The 18610-nt window shown below is 38.9% G+C and overlaps 2 protein-coding genes across 3 annotated transcripts; one reads left to right on the forward strand and one right to left on the reverse strand.

Moving 5' to 3' along the window:
- Window positions 1-1359: 1359 nt before the first annotated feature.
- LOC115419305 (fibroleukin) lies at window positions 1360-8082 on the reverse strand. Of its 2 annotated transcripts, XM_030134006.1 has the most exons (7): window positions 7911-8082; window positions 5406-6659; window positions 3948-4143; window positions 3211-3288; window positions 3021-3133; window positions 2622-2884; window positions 1360-1921 (listed from the first exon to the last, which is right to left on the reverse strand). In XM_030134006.1, the coding sequence occupies exons 2-7, from the start codon at window positions 5667-5669 to the stop codon at window positions 1579-1581; spliced, it is 1257 nt and encodes a 418-aa protein (XP_029989866.1). In that variant the 5' UTR covers window positions 5670-6659; window positions 7911-8082; the 3' UTR covers window positions 1360-1578. The 2 variants fall into 2 exon arrangements, with proteins under 2 accessions (XP_029989866.1, XP_029989865.1); XM_030134005.1 differs by having other exon boundaries at window positions 5406-8082.
- Window positions 8083-8810: 728 nt separating this feature from the next.
- LOC115419316 (ras-related protein rab7-like) lies at window positions 8811-18475 on the forward strand. The gene is made up of 6 exons (XM_030134025.1): window positions 8811-9157; window positions 13431-13493; window positions 14897-15023; window positions 15451-15669; window positions 16839-16967; window positions 17101-18475. The coding sequence occupies exons 2-6, from the start codon at window positions 13441-13443 to the stop codon at window positions 17194-17196; spliced, it is 624 nt and encodes a 207-aa protein (XP_029989885.1). The 5' UTR covers window positions 8811-9157; window positions 13431-13440; the 3' UTR covers window positions 17197-18475.
- Window positions 18476-18610: the final 135 nt, after the last annotated feature.

Genomic DNA, 18610 nt, shown 5'->3' on the forward strand with positions numbered 1-18610 from the left:
CAGAGAGGGAGCAGCCCGCCTGACGCCAACTCCAAAAAGCAGGTGAGGGTAAGTGTGTGTAGATAGTAGTGGCCAGTGGGTGATGGTTTTGAGGTGTGACGAAAGGATAAAGCCCCCAACGGTCAGCGTCAATGTGTCAACTGTCAACCTGGGAAAGTAAGGTGAGGTGAGAGAAACTGGGCTTTTCTGTGTTTAGTGTCAAACCATGGGCTTCGGGTTTGGATCAGTGTTAATACAGCTGGAGGCAGAACACAGCAGCCTGTGGGCAGACACAAGTATTTTAAAGTCCTGAACAGCTCTCTGCTGCATGAATGACATTTTGATGGACTTTGAGTATGAGGAGTTGTCTATCACCACACTGTGAGACCCACCTCAGCAGGGTCACAATGACCTCCAAGTTAACCATGACGTCATGTGATCTGAAATACATGTGAGCTGCAGCAGACACATTCTGTTGGAATGGGGTCAAAGAGCTTAAGCACATAGCAGTACATGCTCATTACCAGGGTTCATTCTTGTGGCATCACTTTTATGTTGTCTAACAAAGAGGCTGGACTGAATTCATGACTTCTACTTGAACTTGAAAAGCCCTCAGAGACCGCTTGTCTTCTAGTTTGGTATTAGTAAATCATTAAACCTCAAATTATGACCCTTGTTTTCCTCATTTTCGTGTGAGGAGCAAACTGCTGTGTGGTGTAAAAAAGAAAGTGAAAAACAATAACCGTCTCTGCTGCTTTTATGGATTTGCTCCTAAACATAATTGGCAGTTCCATATGTCTTATACTTCCACTACTTTCAATGAAAATTTGTGAAGTAAAAAAGATTTGAGAAGTAGGGCAATGGTGGTGCAGCGGATAGCACTCGTACCTTGCAGCAAGAAGGTCCTGGGTTCAATTCCAACACCAGTCGATGGGGGTGGGACCTTTCTGTGTGGAGTTTGTACGTTGTCCCTTTGTGTGTGTGTGTGTGTGTGTGTGTGTGTGTGGGGGGGGTTCTCTGGGTACTTCAGCTTCCTCACCACACGGTTAATCTAAATTGCCCAGAGGTGTGAATATGAAAGTGATTGTTTGTTTCTATTTGTCAGCCCTGTGACGAACTGGCAACATGTCCAGGGTGTACCCCACCTTCACCCATAAATCGCTGGGATAGGCTCCAGTGACCCCCGTGACCCTAGTGAGGATAGAGCGGGTTCAGATAATGTAGGTTTGTTGAAGCCTGTTGACTGAGATAATAATGGGTTTGATCTGTAAATAATAAACAATAACAACACTCCATGAAACAAAGTAGCACAGGAAGTTACTAATGTACAATATAAAGGTTTAGGTTTATTCCAACAATCCATATCATTGTTTTGTTTTAAATATTAACTGTAAAGGTTTCTGCTGGTAAATTTTGCAAATTTTTATTTAATCTAATAGCTGCCATGTAACTGATGAGTGAAATAAAAGCTGCTCTAAACAGAGTGATGTTAATACAGTGACTTCAATATATGTTAGAAAAATGAAGAATAAGATTTTTATTGTGCCAGGATGGTTTGTTCTGTGTGACACATGTTTAAGTGAACATCATTCATTATCTCTACGATGGTCCTAGAAAGTTCCGGGGTCTTGACTTCATCTCCACCCTCTTGAAGGAGTACCGTTCTCCAGTTCTTCCATCTGTCAGGATGTACCACGTTCCCCAGTAGATACCATTGGTCACTCCACTGTAGCGGCCACGGTAATAATGTCCATTAAGGTTAGCGGCCAAACAGGCATCGAACCACCAGCCTGTGCCGTAGTACTGTCCACAGTTTCCAGATGCATAGCGGTCATTGTCTCTGTCAGCTGTGCTGAAGGATCTTCCATCATGGTTATAACGTTTGCTGTAGCTCAGGGCGTTGCCTGCATCTCCAGAGTACTCCCGTGCTGTCAGGCGATATCTGGAAGAAACATAGCATTTATGAGGGTTGTCTTTAAATCTATTGTTTCTTTGGCAGAAATTCTACAGTTCTACAAATAATGATGAAAGATGAACACCATACTGCTAACTTTTGTCCAGGATCTCTCACAGATGTTTATTTGACTTTGGATCTTCTGACTTGAAAGACCAAAATGAAAGATTTATATATAGATATCATAATTTCAATATGTATTTTATTTAATATTTATTTGCATAGAGACAAGTACATAGAATAAACCTATGTCACACACCTAAGACATTATACATCCTCATTTGCAAAGCCTTTCTCTACATGAACCTTTAAATACAAAACAACTCATCACCATAAAGACAGCGCAAAACACGAACTAATCAATAAAGACATATATTGAAAAAAATAGAACTGTGCACTGAGATTGGTTAAAATCAAAGCAAGCCTCACAAGACAAGACACAGCAGCTCATTAACGACCACATGACTGACCCCTAAAAAGTTAAATGACCTGGTTGAGGTTGTGAAGATAAGGAGTACCACATATTGATACTTGAATGGAAAAAAGCTTATTTGTGCAAATGAAGTTTTCTGTAAAAGGCCCTCACAGCCCATACATGTGAGAGGAACCATGACGCCACTGAAGATCTATGGAGTTTAAACTTTCATTCTAATATTCCTATCACATACATAGGCTCAGTGAACATCACCTTTGTGCCTCTGATGCCACTTTGAAGTTGTTGTAGGTTGCCTGCCTCCTCTGTTGGTGCCAGTCCTCCAGCTCAATGCGGAGCTGGTGTTGGCCTGCTGAGGTGAGGGCGTGCAGTGCTGCGTTCCCCAGCCAGTGTTCTCCCTGTGGACTGCCAAAACCATCCCGGTATTCTTGCCATGTCCTGTTGAAGTCCACCGAACCGTCCTGCCGATTCTGGACCACTGTCCATCCACCACCCGCCGTCTCCATGTCACATTTAGCCTGAGCCAAAACAAAGACTTTGGTATTATTAAGTGTAGATTTTACTGACCCACAGATAGCACATGTATTTCTAAAAGCAGGAGAGTTTGGTGGGGGTCTGTCTGTGTGTTTTATAAGTGTGGTCTATTTGAAATACCTCCAGTGCTGGTCTGTGCAGGTCTGGTTGGATGGTGTAGATTCCATTCTCTTTGATTCCGAGCCTGTAAATCTCTGCGCAGTCCTGAGGATGTAACCTTTCCAAGGGGGCCACTTGGAGCCACATACAGTAGTTATTTATTTCACGACTTATTCAGTGTCATGTGTCACCTGAATGTGATCATTCCTACCTGTAGGTGTGTACTGTGTGATGCTCTTCAGGAAAAGGAGCAGATCTTTCTCTCCTTCTCTTCCCACGGCTGCACTCTCTGTCACATTAAGTTTTTGGTAAGATATGAGACAGAAAATGGCAGCTTTGTCTTTAGCAACACCTGCATAATAGGTCTTTAAAGCATCTTTAAAGAGGTACCTCTGAAACTATCATGACTTTTCCAGAGGGTGTCAGGGCTCATGTGCTTCCACATTTTTGTGGAGCTTTGTAGAAGACTTAGGGATACAGGTGGGGAAATTTGTTGAAAAAAAGTTCCCATTCATAAATAAATAAATGTGTATAATTTTACAACATTGTTGGGCATAATTACAAAAAGTTGTAAACATACAGCAGAAAATAATGTCCAAAAAGCTTCAAAACTACTGTTGCTGAAGACATCTACAGGGAACCAAATTCAACCAATACGTCTGAGAAAAAGTTCATGCTCCCCACATTGCATCTGCATTCATTTGTCTTAGATGGCACCTAAAAAGGCTTAGGTGCTTAGTGAAAACTCTGCATACAGTATGTGTGTCTGTGTGCATGTACACAGAGTTCTTCTCATCCTTGTCAGTGCAGTTAAATTCCTATGCACTCACCTATGACCGACACTTAGCAGGCCTCATTGAGGTTTTGTTTACTATGCGTGGGGGAGTGACAGAGCTGGCATTTCTGTGTGTGTTGCAGAGGAGGGGGATATACATGTATAGTACTCACCCAGTCGCTTGGCCATTGCTCCGAGTGCCTGGCTGTGACAGTGGAGGTCACACTCTGTCAGCACAGCTGCCATTAGTGCCAGGATGGCCCCCAGAGAGCTGTTCTCCTGGCCCCCATGACTCCAGGGGCCTCCTGTTTCCTGGAGAGAGCGCATGCAGCGCTGCAACTGAACTAGACGCTCTTTGACACCTCCAGTCTGTAGAGACAATGCCATCATATTCCCTCTTTGATATGTTACACTGCATTTCAAATTGCTCACCAGGGCTGGACAACATGCTGAATTAAATTGATTAATCAAGTTTTGATTTTTAATCAAAGTGAAAGATACCTAAATTGTAAAATGAAGATTCCTCTGGTGACAATGGACTCAACAATTATTCAAAAAGAAGTTTTTATTAATTTATTTCTCATAATATATCAATTGCAAATATAAATTCTCCTACCATTATCACTATTTTATTCAACTTTAAAACATTTTTGTTATTGCTGTTTGTCAATATTCCATATATCTGGTGTATATATTAAAGAAAACTAATGAACCCAAAAAAATATTAAAATCTTTAAGCATCTACAATGCTGACAAAAAAAAAACCCAACAAGATTTATGTCCCCCAAAATTCTAAAATTTAGTTATTTCCTCAACATTGTAAATTGATTCATGAGTGTCTGAATAAATGTAAATAGTTTTTACATTTCTTTGTGTCACATCATGGAGTTGAAGGATTATCAAGGAACTTGTTTGACACAATCTGTTTTCCAGTAATATGTCTGGGGAATTTAATAACTATCTAGTTGCTATACTTATACCAGGATCTCTGAGATTGTCTGCAGAGAGTGACTGTTCATCATATAGATAAAAAAAAAAAACATTTGTTAACTTTTGCATTTCACATAATTTGATATTAAACTGTGCATCTATGAATCAATCTATAAAATCACATCTTTTGTCAATGCACAGACAAAAGTCATCACTCTGTGTCATGTTTTGTGTCAGTCCATCTCTTACACTTACATCAGCTTCTGCAATAATGTCACACACCTGTTGCAGCATGAGCTCATTACAACCATATGATGAGGACATTTTTAAAGCAGACCTAATTTTATCCCTTCTTTGATTGTAGACTGTCATTGCTCCAGGACAGTTAGGTGGTGCCAAGTTTAGCGTGCCTACTATCCCAAGAGAAAAGACCTGCTGGCCTGTGCCTGAAAGTACACCGCTCAATCTCTCTGGGACACGTGAATAAACAGTGTGGGGCTTAGCTCTGCTTCATCTGGGTGAATGATGTAAGGGCATTAATGTTTCAGAAGTATCTCATCGTTACATGGCAGAGAGATGTCAGACTGACTTTCAAATTATCTTGCTTTAGTAATCAAATGTTACATGAAGATTTCTAAGTACAAAAGATACCAGAAGTGAAAACAGACTCTTCATGCTGCACTTGATCTAATATCACTCACCTTTGTCTGAGCCTGAGGAAAATCGTGCCTGTGCTCCAACCTTTGAGGAGCTTCTGAAATAGCTGGAAGTGAAACTCCTAACCTGCATGCGGATGTCCCAGTTTGACCCTCACAGGCCCCTGTACCAACACCTGGGATGGGAGCAGCTACCAGAGTGTCCCTGCAGGGAGGGTGTGTGCAAGCCGGTGATGCATCTGAGGAGAGCAGCGCTCCCACATACAGTGACAGAAGAGGAAGCATACCAAGAAAACCAAGTGAAATCATGGGCAAATCCAGAGACTGATACTTGTTGTTTACCCTCGATGCTGGTCTCAATTGAACAGTCGCCACCTTGTCTTCCAGAAAGAAACCTCCCTTCTTCTTTTAGCTGTCGATGCTTTTGCAGATTTGAATTTATATCTCAATAACTACCTGGAAACATGAAAGTTGTTCTCACCTATTCTCTTTGGCCCTGTCTATTGTTGTGTGCACTTCTTCCAGTCTCCTCTTCCTTTTTATCCCCAGTTCATCTCACTCCTGGTCCTCCTCTTTCTCCTGCTCTCTCTCTCTGTTAGTGAGGTTGCTTTGGCTCAGATTCCTAGATAACTGCGGCACTCTTTGCTGTCTGACACGGACTAATGCACCCACCCCCTGACACACACACACACACACACACACACACACACACACACACACACACGTGCGCACACACATGCGTGCACACACACACACACACACACACACACACACATAATCAGTGCATCTCCTTAACTCAGCTCATTCTCTCTCCCTTTGACTCCCACTAAACACACATGCATTTGTAGACTGTCAGAGGATGAACATAAATCCTGCTCCATCTTAAATGCAGATGGAGTTTAACATTATTCATGCTTTACCAACACCTTTAACAGATGAATGCACTTTTTCCAACTTCTTCTTGCACTCCAGTATTATACTCTTGTATCCTATCACATGCTGAGCAACAATTTAATTTCTCTTCATCTCCTGTATCAATGATCAGACATTAACCTTGTACTCATCAACATCCATGTTTGTAGAGATGAAAATACAGCAGATGCCCCAAGCATGTGAATGTGCAAGGAGTTCACTTCCATCTCTCACACCACTTTTTTTCCCTCTCACGTTCTTTTGTGTGTTGCAGTGTTTGTGTTTACAAACTGAGTTCCAAGGAGGCCATAAAGATTCGACACTCAATGGGTGTGAGAAGGCAGGAATTCTTCTATAAACACCACAGTCATCCCAGTCATCAGGATCCTGCAGAGGCACACTGCCACTAACAAGGTGCACAAACATATGCACTGTTTGACACACTCACATATGAACACACAACACATGGCAGAACCAAATCAAGATGAGATGAGATGAGGCTTAGGATAGACTCATAATGGGAAACTGTTTTTGTGTTGATCCAATGGCAGCACTGAAGAAAAGATTCATTATGACTGCCCTTGAACATCTGGATATCCTGTTATTTTGTCCACAGGGTGTCAGGCTGTATATAATTTATTTATGAATTTTATTTGTATAAATTGATGTGCACAAAGCATCATGGGGAGGGACCCACCTGTCCTCTTCCTGAGGTTTTTTCCAATTTATTTTACCATCAGAGATGTTTTTGTTGTAGTTTTTTATTATTTCAATCAAGGATTAAAGATCAGAAGGTCTTGTATATCATACAACAAAGTCCACTGAGGCAAAACAGAGATCGGTAACATTTTACTATATAAATAAAACTGAAATGACCTGAATACTAAGAATATGTGACTACCAAGGGCTACCAAGAAGAATCAACAAGCACTATAAAAAAATAACAGTCATAGCATAATTTATTCTGTTATCAGTTTTGTAATTAAGGTGATCAACAAAAAAAAAACAAAAAAAAAAAAACATATAGTAATTTTGGGAAAGTTATAACTTATGACAATCTTGAAGTCAGTAAAAAGAATTTACAGTTGAGTACAAGTAACAACTGAAATGACAGTATAGCTTGACAAAAAGTGTATGTCTGACAACTGATGGTAATTCTTTTGGTAGGATAAAAGATAAAGAAGTCACATGATGTGGGATCCCATGTTACCAAATCCACATAATTATGTCTAGACATAAAATAAAAGATAAATGCTTAATGAAAAAACAATCAGTTCCATCTTATTGAATTAATATGCACAGTAAATAATCTTATTTTCTACATATTATTTTTTAGAAAATGTCTCATACACAGAATAAACTTACAACACTCAGTTGAAAATTAGTTACTTCAGAGGACGCACTTATTCTCAGCCTTGATTTTCCTCATGGTATCAAAAATTATAGTTTACACTTAAAGATCAGAAAACGTATTTCTAAATACCAGCATACTGAAATCTTACTACAGCTGCAGACAGTTTGACACACAGGCAGATTAAGAATTTCTGTCATCAGCACTGTGTTATGCACCAATACAGTCTCTATGTAGTAATAACCACTTTTAGTGATTAGTATTACATGAGCAGATCACTCACTCACCTGACTTTCCTGTATGATGTTCAGTCCCAGAAGGCTACAGCTCACCCCTCTACGATGGACCAAAAGCATGAGTGGGGCCATCAGTCCACTTGTTTCACACTGCCCTCCAGTGGACGATCGTCACAGACCTTTTACTGTGTTTATCATAGTATCTACAGTATCAGCAGGTTGGATGGTGTTTTAAAACTTAAGAAACTAGAAGCACTCGGAGAGCGCAGACCTCCGCCAAGGCTGATCAGTGGCGCCCCCCGTGGGCCCCCCCACCCCCACCCCCGATCACCACCAAAATTTAATCATTTCTTCCGTATCCCATTTCCAACAAACCCTGAAAATTTCATCCAAATCTGTCCATAACTTTTTGAGTTATGTTGCACACTAACGGACAGACAAACAAACAAACAAACCCTGGCAAAAACATAACCTCCTTGGCGGAGGTAATAAAACAACATTCTGCGTTTGATTTAGATGCAGGTGCTAATGAACTATTTTACTCTGCAAGCAATTTGGTTTAGTTTTGATTGACTTCAACCACTTCAAGTGCAAAGTAATTGGCTGATTGGTTGACAGTGCGCATGTCTAGATACTGTCTTGGATATAGTCTTGGAGTCAACAGATCTGTATCAGAATATTGAATCCCGCAGACAGGAAGAGGACAGGTCAGAATGAGATTTCCTTTGAATTACCTGATCTGTTGACGGAAGCACATAATTCCGATTAAAGATAATCACATTATAATAAATACTGAATTTTCACCTGGCGTCTGAATTTACATTTTATCACGTAAATAAAGACACGTCCTCTGTAAACTGATGTAAAAAAGGCAAAAAGTGGTGTATTGTGATGTTTTATGATGGGCGGGGCTTAAGAGTCACATGCGCCTGACGTTGACGCAGCCGTTGTTTTGGAGGAGGAAGTGAAAGGGGAAGAGAGAAGCGGAGGGTAGCGGATAGCTCGCTGGCTGGCAGCCTTCAAGCAAAGTGCCAAATTTTCTCACTATTTGTATATAATTGGCCTCGTCTGTTTACTACACTGTTTTGCTAGTGTTTACCTAGAAAATAATATAACCGTTTAAGGACTTGCCAAATTAACTAGCTAACGAGTTTAGTGCCAGCGAGCTAGCTAGGTAACGCAAACGTAAAGCCTAGTTAGCCAATAACGCTAGCTGTCCTGAACAATAACAGCTAGTTAGCTGCAGTCAGGTCGGTTCCAGTGCACAAGTCGCCGCACCGCTGTGTAACAATCTGAAAGTAAGTTCTTGATACAACAGTTAATTTTTTTTAACCTGTGTTTCAATAACTGTTAGTCAGTCATCAGTATCGACAGGGTCCTATTAATACCAACGCTACCGCCTTTAATGATGGTGCAATGTTTTTCGAGACGCTGGTTGGCAAAAACAAGGCCGGCCTGTAGCTCCTTTGGGTTGACTCCAACTAGGAGGGAGAATCAGGAGACGAGGCCGATCGATCGGAGAAAGAAGCCCCCCATCATTTTAATCAGATGGTGGTGGAGGGAGGGATGTTAAATGTTTTAAATTATTTAGTTTTGTTTGACGCCCCTGAACACAGACTCGGAGCACGGTATGAGCTTTTCAGCCGCGAAACTGCCAATATCTGGAGTTGTGAGTCATGTCAGATTAGGTTTAGTTGTGGGCAAGTTTTGAGTTTTTCCATACTGGCAACCTGCTACGTAAGTTAAATGTATTGTATATTAGTCGGGTTGTATCCAGGCAGACTTGTTGTGTCATGTTTTTCTATGCTTTTGTTTCAGTTTTTGTTTCACACGTCGACCAGTTGGTTTGATCATAGTTACTTTATTTACTGATTTAGCTCCAACGCCTATTACATGTACCAGCAGGTCTTTCGGGATTCAGTTTAAGAGGTACAAAAGCCTTTCAACACCGGCCCTTTTATTGAAATGGTGGCCTTGCCTGTGACTAAGACCATGAAGACTGAGGTATCGCTGCTGTTGATGGATATTTTTTAACTTCAGTAATTTATTAAGCAATGAACAGTTGGTACCCGTTGCTGTAGAGCACAAGACGCACCATAGGTTACTTGAATCGTTTATAAATTGTTGAAGTTCATCAAATCATGTTTACAAAGCCTTGACCTGCTTAACTTAAAAAATAAACAGCCGTCCTTACAGTACATATTGTACCTTCAGGTTGTTCCTGTGTTTGGATTACGTAGCATTGCATTGTTTCTTTGCTTTTGACCCTATTGATTTGACTTTTTGTGATTACTTAGGACTACTGATCTGCCTGTTTATCACCTTCACCAAGATGTTGGTGTCATAATTAATATGGAAAACATGAAGAAACATAACTGTGTAATGTGGTGAGAGAAGTTGAGTATTGAGAAACACCTGAGCTCAGACAGTTAAATTTATATTTATATCAGAATGTGTTTGTGTCTGTGGATCTAAGTGCGTAGCGGGGAATTCCATGAATTCCAATTGCTTGTGCTATTGACTTACAGGTAGAGAGGAATTTGCCATGACCTTTTAATGTACTCTAACAGGTGGCTGTGGTTCTCATTGACAGCTCTGTTAGAGAGATGCTGTGGGATGTGCAGTTGTTACCATCTAAATCTGTATTATCTGGGTTGTCTTGGTGCCTATATGATTTTTAATTCAGGTAATTTTGAGGACCATCCTGATCTTTCTTACACAACAAAAGCAGACATTTATTTGTTAGAATATGTTGAAGATGGTGAAGAAGTCCTTCCATTAAAAACAATATGTTAGATAAGTGTTGGAATGAAATGTCACTTTAAGATGATCAAAGATTACGACAGCAGAAGATTTACTTGCTACTTTACAGCCATGCAAGAACAATGTATGTTCTATAATTTCAATACAGCTGTATTGCCTTGGGCAGTAATTTTAGTTTTTTTCACCTGTGTTATCATTTGGACCTTAGTTTAAAGTTATGGTAAGAGATTATAATTTTAAAAGGATTTTATTTGTAATATAATCAACAAATCAAAAACATGTGGACTGCACCAATAAATTCAGTCAATTAATGTTCGACTTGACATGATATTACTGACATTAACAGAACAAAACTATATTTTGATTGGAGTCATGCATCCGATGATGGTCTGAGCCTCTTTCAGATACTTTACAGCAGATTTGGTGAACATAAGTCAGTGTCTCTCACACTGCTGTTTGTCAAAGGTTTAAGAGTGAAACTGAGTTCTTCCATAATCATGTGACAGTGGTCTGAGCATGCCTAGACTTCAGTGATGTGCTGTTGTTTGCGCCTCTGTCAGCTAAACTCTGCTTCACAGTGTGGCAGTCACAGGAGTGTTTCAGACAAGAATGCAAGTGTACTTCACTTTACAGGTTCTGCTAGTACCTGAAGTACTTTTTTAAATACTTGTTTGTGTTGTGAAGACATAAGAATATCTTTGTATGTTTTGATTTAAGTTGCATACTTTGTATATCAGGTTTTTTAAAGTAACTAACAGAATGGAGGCCTACTGTACACTTAACATTTTTATCTTTTCAATGGTAATGTGCCTCTGTGTTTACTATGCAAATATAAGCCAAAGTCTGCATGTGTGAAAAAGATAAGACAGACTCTTATGAAATCAGGGTTTATTTTAGCCTTTTGTAACATATTTGTGCGTGGATAAGGTCAAGTGAACCACTTAAAACTGAAACCACAGATATGCGTCACAGTCCCACAGGTTATTTCATAATTTATGTATTCTCCAAGGCATGCAGTCTTTGGCTCTTACTACGTACTGAACGTGGAAGGACTATCAAGCATCCCAATGGATAAGGAAGCAAATGATGTTAGACTTGTATTTACTGTTACAGTAGAATGAAGTAAACAGGTACAATAAAAAACACGTCTGGTTAAGCCTTAGGGGATGTTTTTAAAGTTCCTGGTATTTTACAAAATGCAGCTAATTTTAGTAGCTAACATATTTTGAACATCAGTTTTATATACTAAAAAATTCAGAGTACTCAACTGAAATTCTATATTATTTATAGTTGCAGTGCTGTTAGTTTTTTGCATTATAGGGTAAAAGTTCCATTATTAACTTTTAGCATATTATATGCAGTTTGGCAAGGATCAAGAATTCTTCCCATTTCTGTGGATGCCTATCAAGAACTAAAGGACAAAAGAACATTTATTTAGTTTACTTGTGCTTAAAAAAAAACCTTCTTCAGTTTAATGCCTAAATTCAGAATATTTAGTTTCAAAATTTCATGGTTTTGTTTTTTAATTGATTTGACAATAAGCTTAGAGACATTTCCACAAAGTTTTCTGTAGTAGTTATTCTGGAAGTTGACTCCCAGGACTTTTACCTACATTAAGGGCTGGCTGAACATATGATCTTAGATTGGGGTTGTTCTTAGTTTGTCATATATTCTGCTTTTCAGAGGAATTATAGTGATTGTGCCATAAAAAATAAATAATGCTCTCTTAAATCTTTCCTAGACAGCATTTCAAATGGTTCATCAGCACAATTATGGTACTTTATAGAGACAGTTGTAACTAGACATTGCACTAATCTATGAGTTTATGGCATTAATGTTGCTAGACTAGTGAGCTTACTTCACTGGACTTGAAGTGAGTCTTTAGTATCTGTGTGGTGCAGAGTTACCAGAGTAACATGCTGTTTTGCTGCTGCTGAAGAAATCCTAATGATCATGAATTTTGTCTGTTATCTGCATGTTCTGAACTCCAATGGGCAGTGAGTCTGATTCACACAGATACTTTAGGCTTATACTAGAGAAAATTATTTTGATTCATTATAAACTCCAGTGGCACAAATTAGGCCCCCACAATCTTGGTAATTTTTTTTGTAAAATGCTGCAGCTGTGTGTATTCTGTCTTATGACTTTACAATGTAATGGATATTCTTCATTGATGACTGAATAGCCCAGCTGACACATATATTTTGAAATAATCAAAAATAACATCATTACATCAGGTCGAAGGGGAGAGCACGTTTGCTCATTCATCCATGTGTTGCACAATAACTGACAATTTTGTTCCTTAATTTTGAACATCTGAATCACGTGTTGCAGAAATTACACAGTGTTAAAGTAGGTTGGTATGTGTGACACAAACACTCCTCATTCATATTTCTCTGTGTGTTTAGATCATTTAAAGGATAAATATCGTAAAGCTCGTGTTTGTGGGTATGCTTTTGTTTCGACTTGTAGCGCAGTGGAGTCAGCCCAATAAGAGGCAACTTCCTGTGGTGTGAGAGAAAGAATGATGTGTTCCTCGTGATTTGCCTAACAGCTTATAAAGCACATGACTGGAATGAATGGTATTTAAACCTGATTGGTCCATAAGCAAGAACCTCTATACACAATTTGTAGATTAATGTTTTCCAATGGGCTGGTCATCATAGAAACAGGTTGACTTTTGTGTTTATTTATTGTCCATAAACAACAGAAAACTGATGATCTGTTGGTGGCTTCCTGTAAAGCTGTTGGTAGAGAACTGGTGTGTACACTCTGTGCTAAACTTCTGCTGTTTCTTTGTTTTTACAGCTGTGGAAAAATGACGTCCAGGAAGAAAGTGCTCTTGAAAGTCATCATCCTGGGAGATTCTGGGTAAGTTGTAACGTGGCATGTTCCAGCTCTCTTGGGTGTTTAACATGGAAATGCAGCCAGGGCTGGATGTCAGCCATCTGCAGTGCTTTAAAACACATCACAGGGACATTTTCTCTCTTATTTTGAGTTCAGCACTGAAAATGATAAGTCTGCTTGTTTAATCAGTTAAAACACGGAGGACTTCCTTATTGGCAGGAGTTTATATTGTGTCATCATCTGTTTCCAGGCAGTCTAACTCTCTGCCTCCAGCATTGAGGGCACTGTCATGTTTCAAACTTGACAAGATTACTATTAATTTACATGATTAACACTGCACTGGTTGTCTGGGGGGTAATTACATGACCTTCATGTGTATGTAAGGGCATAATCCCATAAGGCATAATAATTTACTGTCAATTTCTCTTGACTAAAACACAAAGCAGCCTTTTTATATCAAGAAAAGGGAGGATTAAACCACTATAAGAATATGAAACTCCTATAACAGTTTCTACATACGTTTGGGTTTCTGTTTACAGTAATGATGTCCTATCTGGATGTTTTTTGCCTCCAATCCGATTTTTTTTTTTAGGATTAGTTTTGCCAATACTGACTTTTTACAATAAAATTTTGATTTTAATTTGGAGTCATTATTTATAGCTTATTATGCTATTATTTTACTTGAGATCACAACTGGGATGAATGTGGTACCTGAACTAAAACAAGTATGACACCTTTGACTCTTGATAACTTGTATAATTTTTGCACTTTCCAAATTTATACTGTGGGACAAATTAGAACCTTTGGGTTGGATTGGGTCAGATAATTCCTCAAAAGCCCCTCGGGTTAAAAAAAACCCCAACTCATGCATCACATTAACATGAAACCTATACACATTTTCCTAATTCCTGTAAGCCTCCTGCTGTTGTGCACCTAATTTTAATTTCCCCAACCTTTGGAAGCTTTAATTTGAGGGAGCAGCATGTGTGTTTATCCCCAGAACCGGGCCCGGATCAGCCCGATCTCGTGACTAAATCCGATCTGATCTTCTAAAAAATGCCAGATCGGCTGTAGATGTATATCAGATTGGGACATCCCTTGTTGACATTTCCTGTTTGTAACTTTCATATGTCTTTCATCCAAACGGAATCCAAATTAGATGTTACACACTCTGGCCCTTCATAAAACCACATATCTGTCACTGTTAAGGCCTATATTTATTCAGTGTGTCAGTTTGAGAAACGTGGGAAATGTAAGAAGCATTTTGCTCACAATAAACAAGGGACACTATGGTGGTATGCAGGGTAAACATTGTGGTAATAACATCCTTACCATATCTATCATCATATAACTTACCTTCCCACAGTTATTTTATTTCCACTCCTATTCTGCCATCCACGGTTTCTCTCCTGATGTTTTTCTTTCAGAGTTGGAAAGACTTCTCTCATGAACCAGTATGTGAACAAAAAGTTTAGTAACCAGTACAAAGCCACAATAGGAGCAGACTTCTTGACCAAGGAGGTGATGGTGGACGACCGACTTGTTACAATGCAGGTATGGCATGATTTTAACTCTAAATAGTATGTACACTTTGGGAAATTATACTATATTGTATCATTGTGTTATATAATACGTATATTGTATAATATGTATATTGTTCATAAATGAATACAAAAAAATTACAATTGCCTCCTCAAGACTTTTTTTTTTTTTTTATCATTACATTGTATCAAAATTTATTTAATATTAGGTTTTTGATATCATTGATAGACACATACATATGCACAAAATCTTCATGAAAATGTAAAAAAAAGTATTTAATTCGAGGAGTATTCTGTGTACTCTATCTGCTGTAAATTTGTTAACACAAAATAACCATGCTGAATATTTAAAAAGAATAAGTGAAGGTAGACAAGCTGCATCAGTGTTTTGGCCATATCCATATTCACCTCCCTTTCCTGATCCTCTTGTTGGACCATAGATCTGGGACACAGCCGGCCAGGAAAGGTTCCAGTCTTTGGGTGTTGCGTTTTACCGTGGAGCAGACTGCTGTGTGTTGGTGTTTGATGTGACCGCACCAAATACCTTCAAGACACTCGACAGCTGGAGGGATGAGTTTCTGATCCAGGCCAGTCCTCGAGATCCAGAGAACTTCCCGTTTGTGGTGCTAGGCAACAAGATTGACTTGGAGAATAGACAGGTCTGTATGAGTGTGTAACGTGTCTGTGGCTTTCTTTACGCCCTATGCATCATAACGTCAGTTGTCAAACACCAAGGTTCAGCTACATAACAGGTTCACAAACATATCTACAATATACATTTGGACATGATAGATATTGGGCATGAGTGTCAGCATCAGGAGATGATCATTTTCCCCCTGTACAATGGGTGCTCAGTAATGACAAAAATCTGTCATGATATCGTATGCAATTTTGTTACACTCAAAAATCAGCCTCTTCTGTTACATTTTGATTCATTTCCAGAAATAACTACAATCACGGAAAAAATTATTAGATCACCCTTGTTTTCATCAATTTCTTGTTCATTTTATGTCTGGTACAACTAAAGGTACATTTGTTTTGGCAAATATAATAATAACAACAAAAATAGCTCAGAAGAGTTTAATTTAAGAGCTGATATCTAACCATTTTCCATGGTTTTCTTGATAATAACCAAAATCACTTAAGTTCTTACATCAATAGCTATGGCATTGTACTGCCAAAAACAGTGCTTTTAGGCATTCCATGTTTTCTGTCTGTTTTAGTCACGATACACACAGGAGTTAGTACTTGATTGCATAACCACTGTTTTTGATTACTTTTGATGGTCTAATAATTTTTTCCGTGACTGTATGATAGTAAAATACAGATTCTACATCTGTGGAAGAATGACAAGAACTCTGTTTCCATGCAATCATTCTTGTTGTGGTGATGAACATGGCTCACAACTACAGTTGCTAATATAAACCGTTAATGAAGTTCTCACTGCAAATCAGATATTTTATGTAATCTTTATTTTTATTTATTCTTTAAACCCCTGGTGTGCATAGCCCAATTCACATAGCTATTTTCCAAAGAACACATATGGGAAAAGCCCTGTATTTGTGTCAAGAAATTAACATCATTTTCTTTCCCTCACCCTCTCACCCCTCTGTACGATGGCAAGTTTTTCATCCTGAGAGGAATGTTTTTCAGTGGAATCTTGGCTTAGGAGAGACTACTTTCATTTTGTTAACCTTGTGCCAATTAATTTGATGTTTCTACCATGATGAAAAAACAAATATGCAGAGTAACATTCCCTTTTCTATTCATGGAATCCTTAAAAAGTCTGTCTTGTGAGTTATAAATATTTTTGTCTTTACGTTTACAGGTAACCACCAAAAGGGCTCAGGCTTGGTGTCAGAGTAAGAACAACATCCCCTACTTTGAGACCAGTGCCAAAGAAGCCATAAATGTAGAACAAGCATTCCAGACAATTGCACGTAATGCCCTCAAACAGGTGAGATAAACCAGTTGAATGGTATGCTTTGAGATTTTGCTGTGTCATTACAATGATTCGCTAACAGCTGGTTGTATAACAAAATGTTGCATGTCTCTCCACTGATTATATCTTATTTTTTCACGCTTGTCAGGAGACAGAGGTGGAGTTGTATAATGAATTCCCAGAGCCCATAAAACTGGATAGGAATGACAGAGCTAAACCCTCAGCAGAAAGTTGCAGCTGCTAAGAGACAACTTGGACCATCTTCTCTCTTGGCTTTCTGAAACACGCTGTCAATGGTTACATCACCTGCACCTCGCTCCCAGGGAATGGACTTCCCTTCTGGTCTTCCTCCTTCACACCACTGTCCATTTCATCACAACACACCCCGTCACGCAGTCCGCTGCACATGGATGTATGCCCCTCACTTAGTACACAAATTAATACATTCTCAAACGAAAAAGAAAAACCCAGTGCCCAAAAATCACACGAGAAGAATGATACTCCTCCTAACCTCTTGTCGATCATTTTTCTGATTTTGGCCCCTGACTCACACTGAGGAGGCGAGATGGAGCCATGTTCAGAGAGTGCAACTTGGAACTCTACATGGACTGGCCGATGCCCTGTAATGTGAGATGATGTTGGCTAACATCAGCATCCCCAGTATCTTATTTTCTCTTTTCTTTCTGTTTGCTTTCTATTACCTGTCTGCTAAGAAAAAAATCAAGTTTACCTAAATATATGTATATATATATATATATATTTTTTTTTTTTTTAAATTGGCTGATGTTATTTCTTAAGCCAATCAGAACCATGTTTTTTGCACTTTCTTTTTATGTTTTTGCCTTTAAATATTATAAATGTAGAGGGATGACTGATTTTGGGCAACATCTGCTTTGACACACCTTTTGCTAAGCTTCAAATTAATCCTCCTCACTTGTTTTCCTCCTCCAAATCCTCTGAAAATCTGTTGAACACTTTGGTGATTGTATTGCCTTTCCCCTTCAAGGTTGTGTTAATGGGTTTAAAAACTGCCTCACACTGCAGAGGAAATGTTCCTAAGTAGACATTAAGTGGAAGCTGATGACGCATTCACAGTGTAAACCATGGATTATATATTAATATTTGCCTTTTATGTAACATTACTTGTACTGCTACTATTACTGCTGTATGTGTTACGTCCTTTATCAGACATCTCTCAGTGCTATGGAATTACAATGTCTCACAAACACAGCATACACCTGTCCTCTGTCATGTCTTTGTTATTGCTGTTCTCTCTATCTGCTTGTAGCTCAGGTTGGCTAAGTACTTAATATTTTTAACGGATTGTGTATTCCAGTGTATAGATGGTAAAGGTAAAAGGCTGATTGATTTCATTGAAATGGATGTTCTCTCTTTCCATTTAAGAAACAGATCCAACTTTTTGCCCTGGTATTACTCTCTCCTTATAGAAAAATCACTGCGATGCCAATGATGTTGTCAAAGAAAATTGGGACGTCAAATAATAAAACTCTTGAATATATGAATGTTTAGCATTTGTGTCTCATTACAGTTGAAATGCTTCCAGACAATGCCCCAAAGATGTTTTACTCGGTACTTGTATATTTTTGTAGGGGGTCCACAGATCCTGAAAAAGTCTTACATTCCTAAATTAGGGCTTT

The sequence above is a fragment of the Sphaeramia orbicularis genome, chromosome 5 (genome assembly GCF_902148855.1).
Source record: "Sphaeramia orbicularis chromosome 5, fSphaOr1.1, whole genome shotgun sequence".
Classification (NCBI taxonomy): Eukaryota; Metazoa; Chordata; class Actinopteri; order Kurtiformes; family Apogonidae; genus Sphaeramia; species Sphaeramia orbicularis.

Coding starts and splice junctions, on each gene's coding strand:
- LOC115419305 (XM_030134006.1), bottom strand. CDS start 5,669: ATGATTTCACTTGGTTTTCTTGGTATGCTTCCTCTTCTGTCACTGTAT. Junction 3,289..3,947: donor AGCAATGGCCAAGCGACTGG/GTGAGTACTATA, acceptor TTAATGTGACAG/AGAGTGCAGCCGTGGGAAGA. Junction 3,134..3,210: donor CACACAGTACACACCTACAG/GTAGGAATGATC, acceptor TGTGGCTCCAAG/TGGCCCCCTTGGAAAGGTTA.
- LOC115419316 (XM_030134025.1), top strand. CDS start 13,441: ATGACGTCCAGGAAGAAAGTGCTCTTGAAAGTCATCATCCTGGGAGAT. Junction 13,494..14,896: donor ATCATCCTGGGAGATTCTGG/GTAAGTTGTAAC, acceptor TTTTTCTTTCAG/AGTTGGAAAGACTTCTCTCA. Junction 15,024..15,450: donor ACCGACTTGTTACAATGCAG/GTATGGCATGAT, acceptor GTTGGACCATAG/ATCTGGGACACAGCCGGCCA.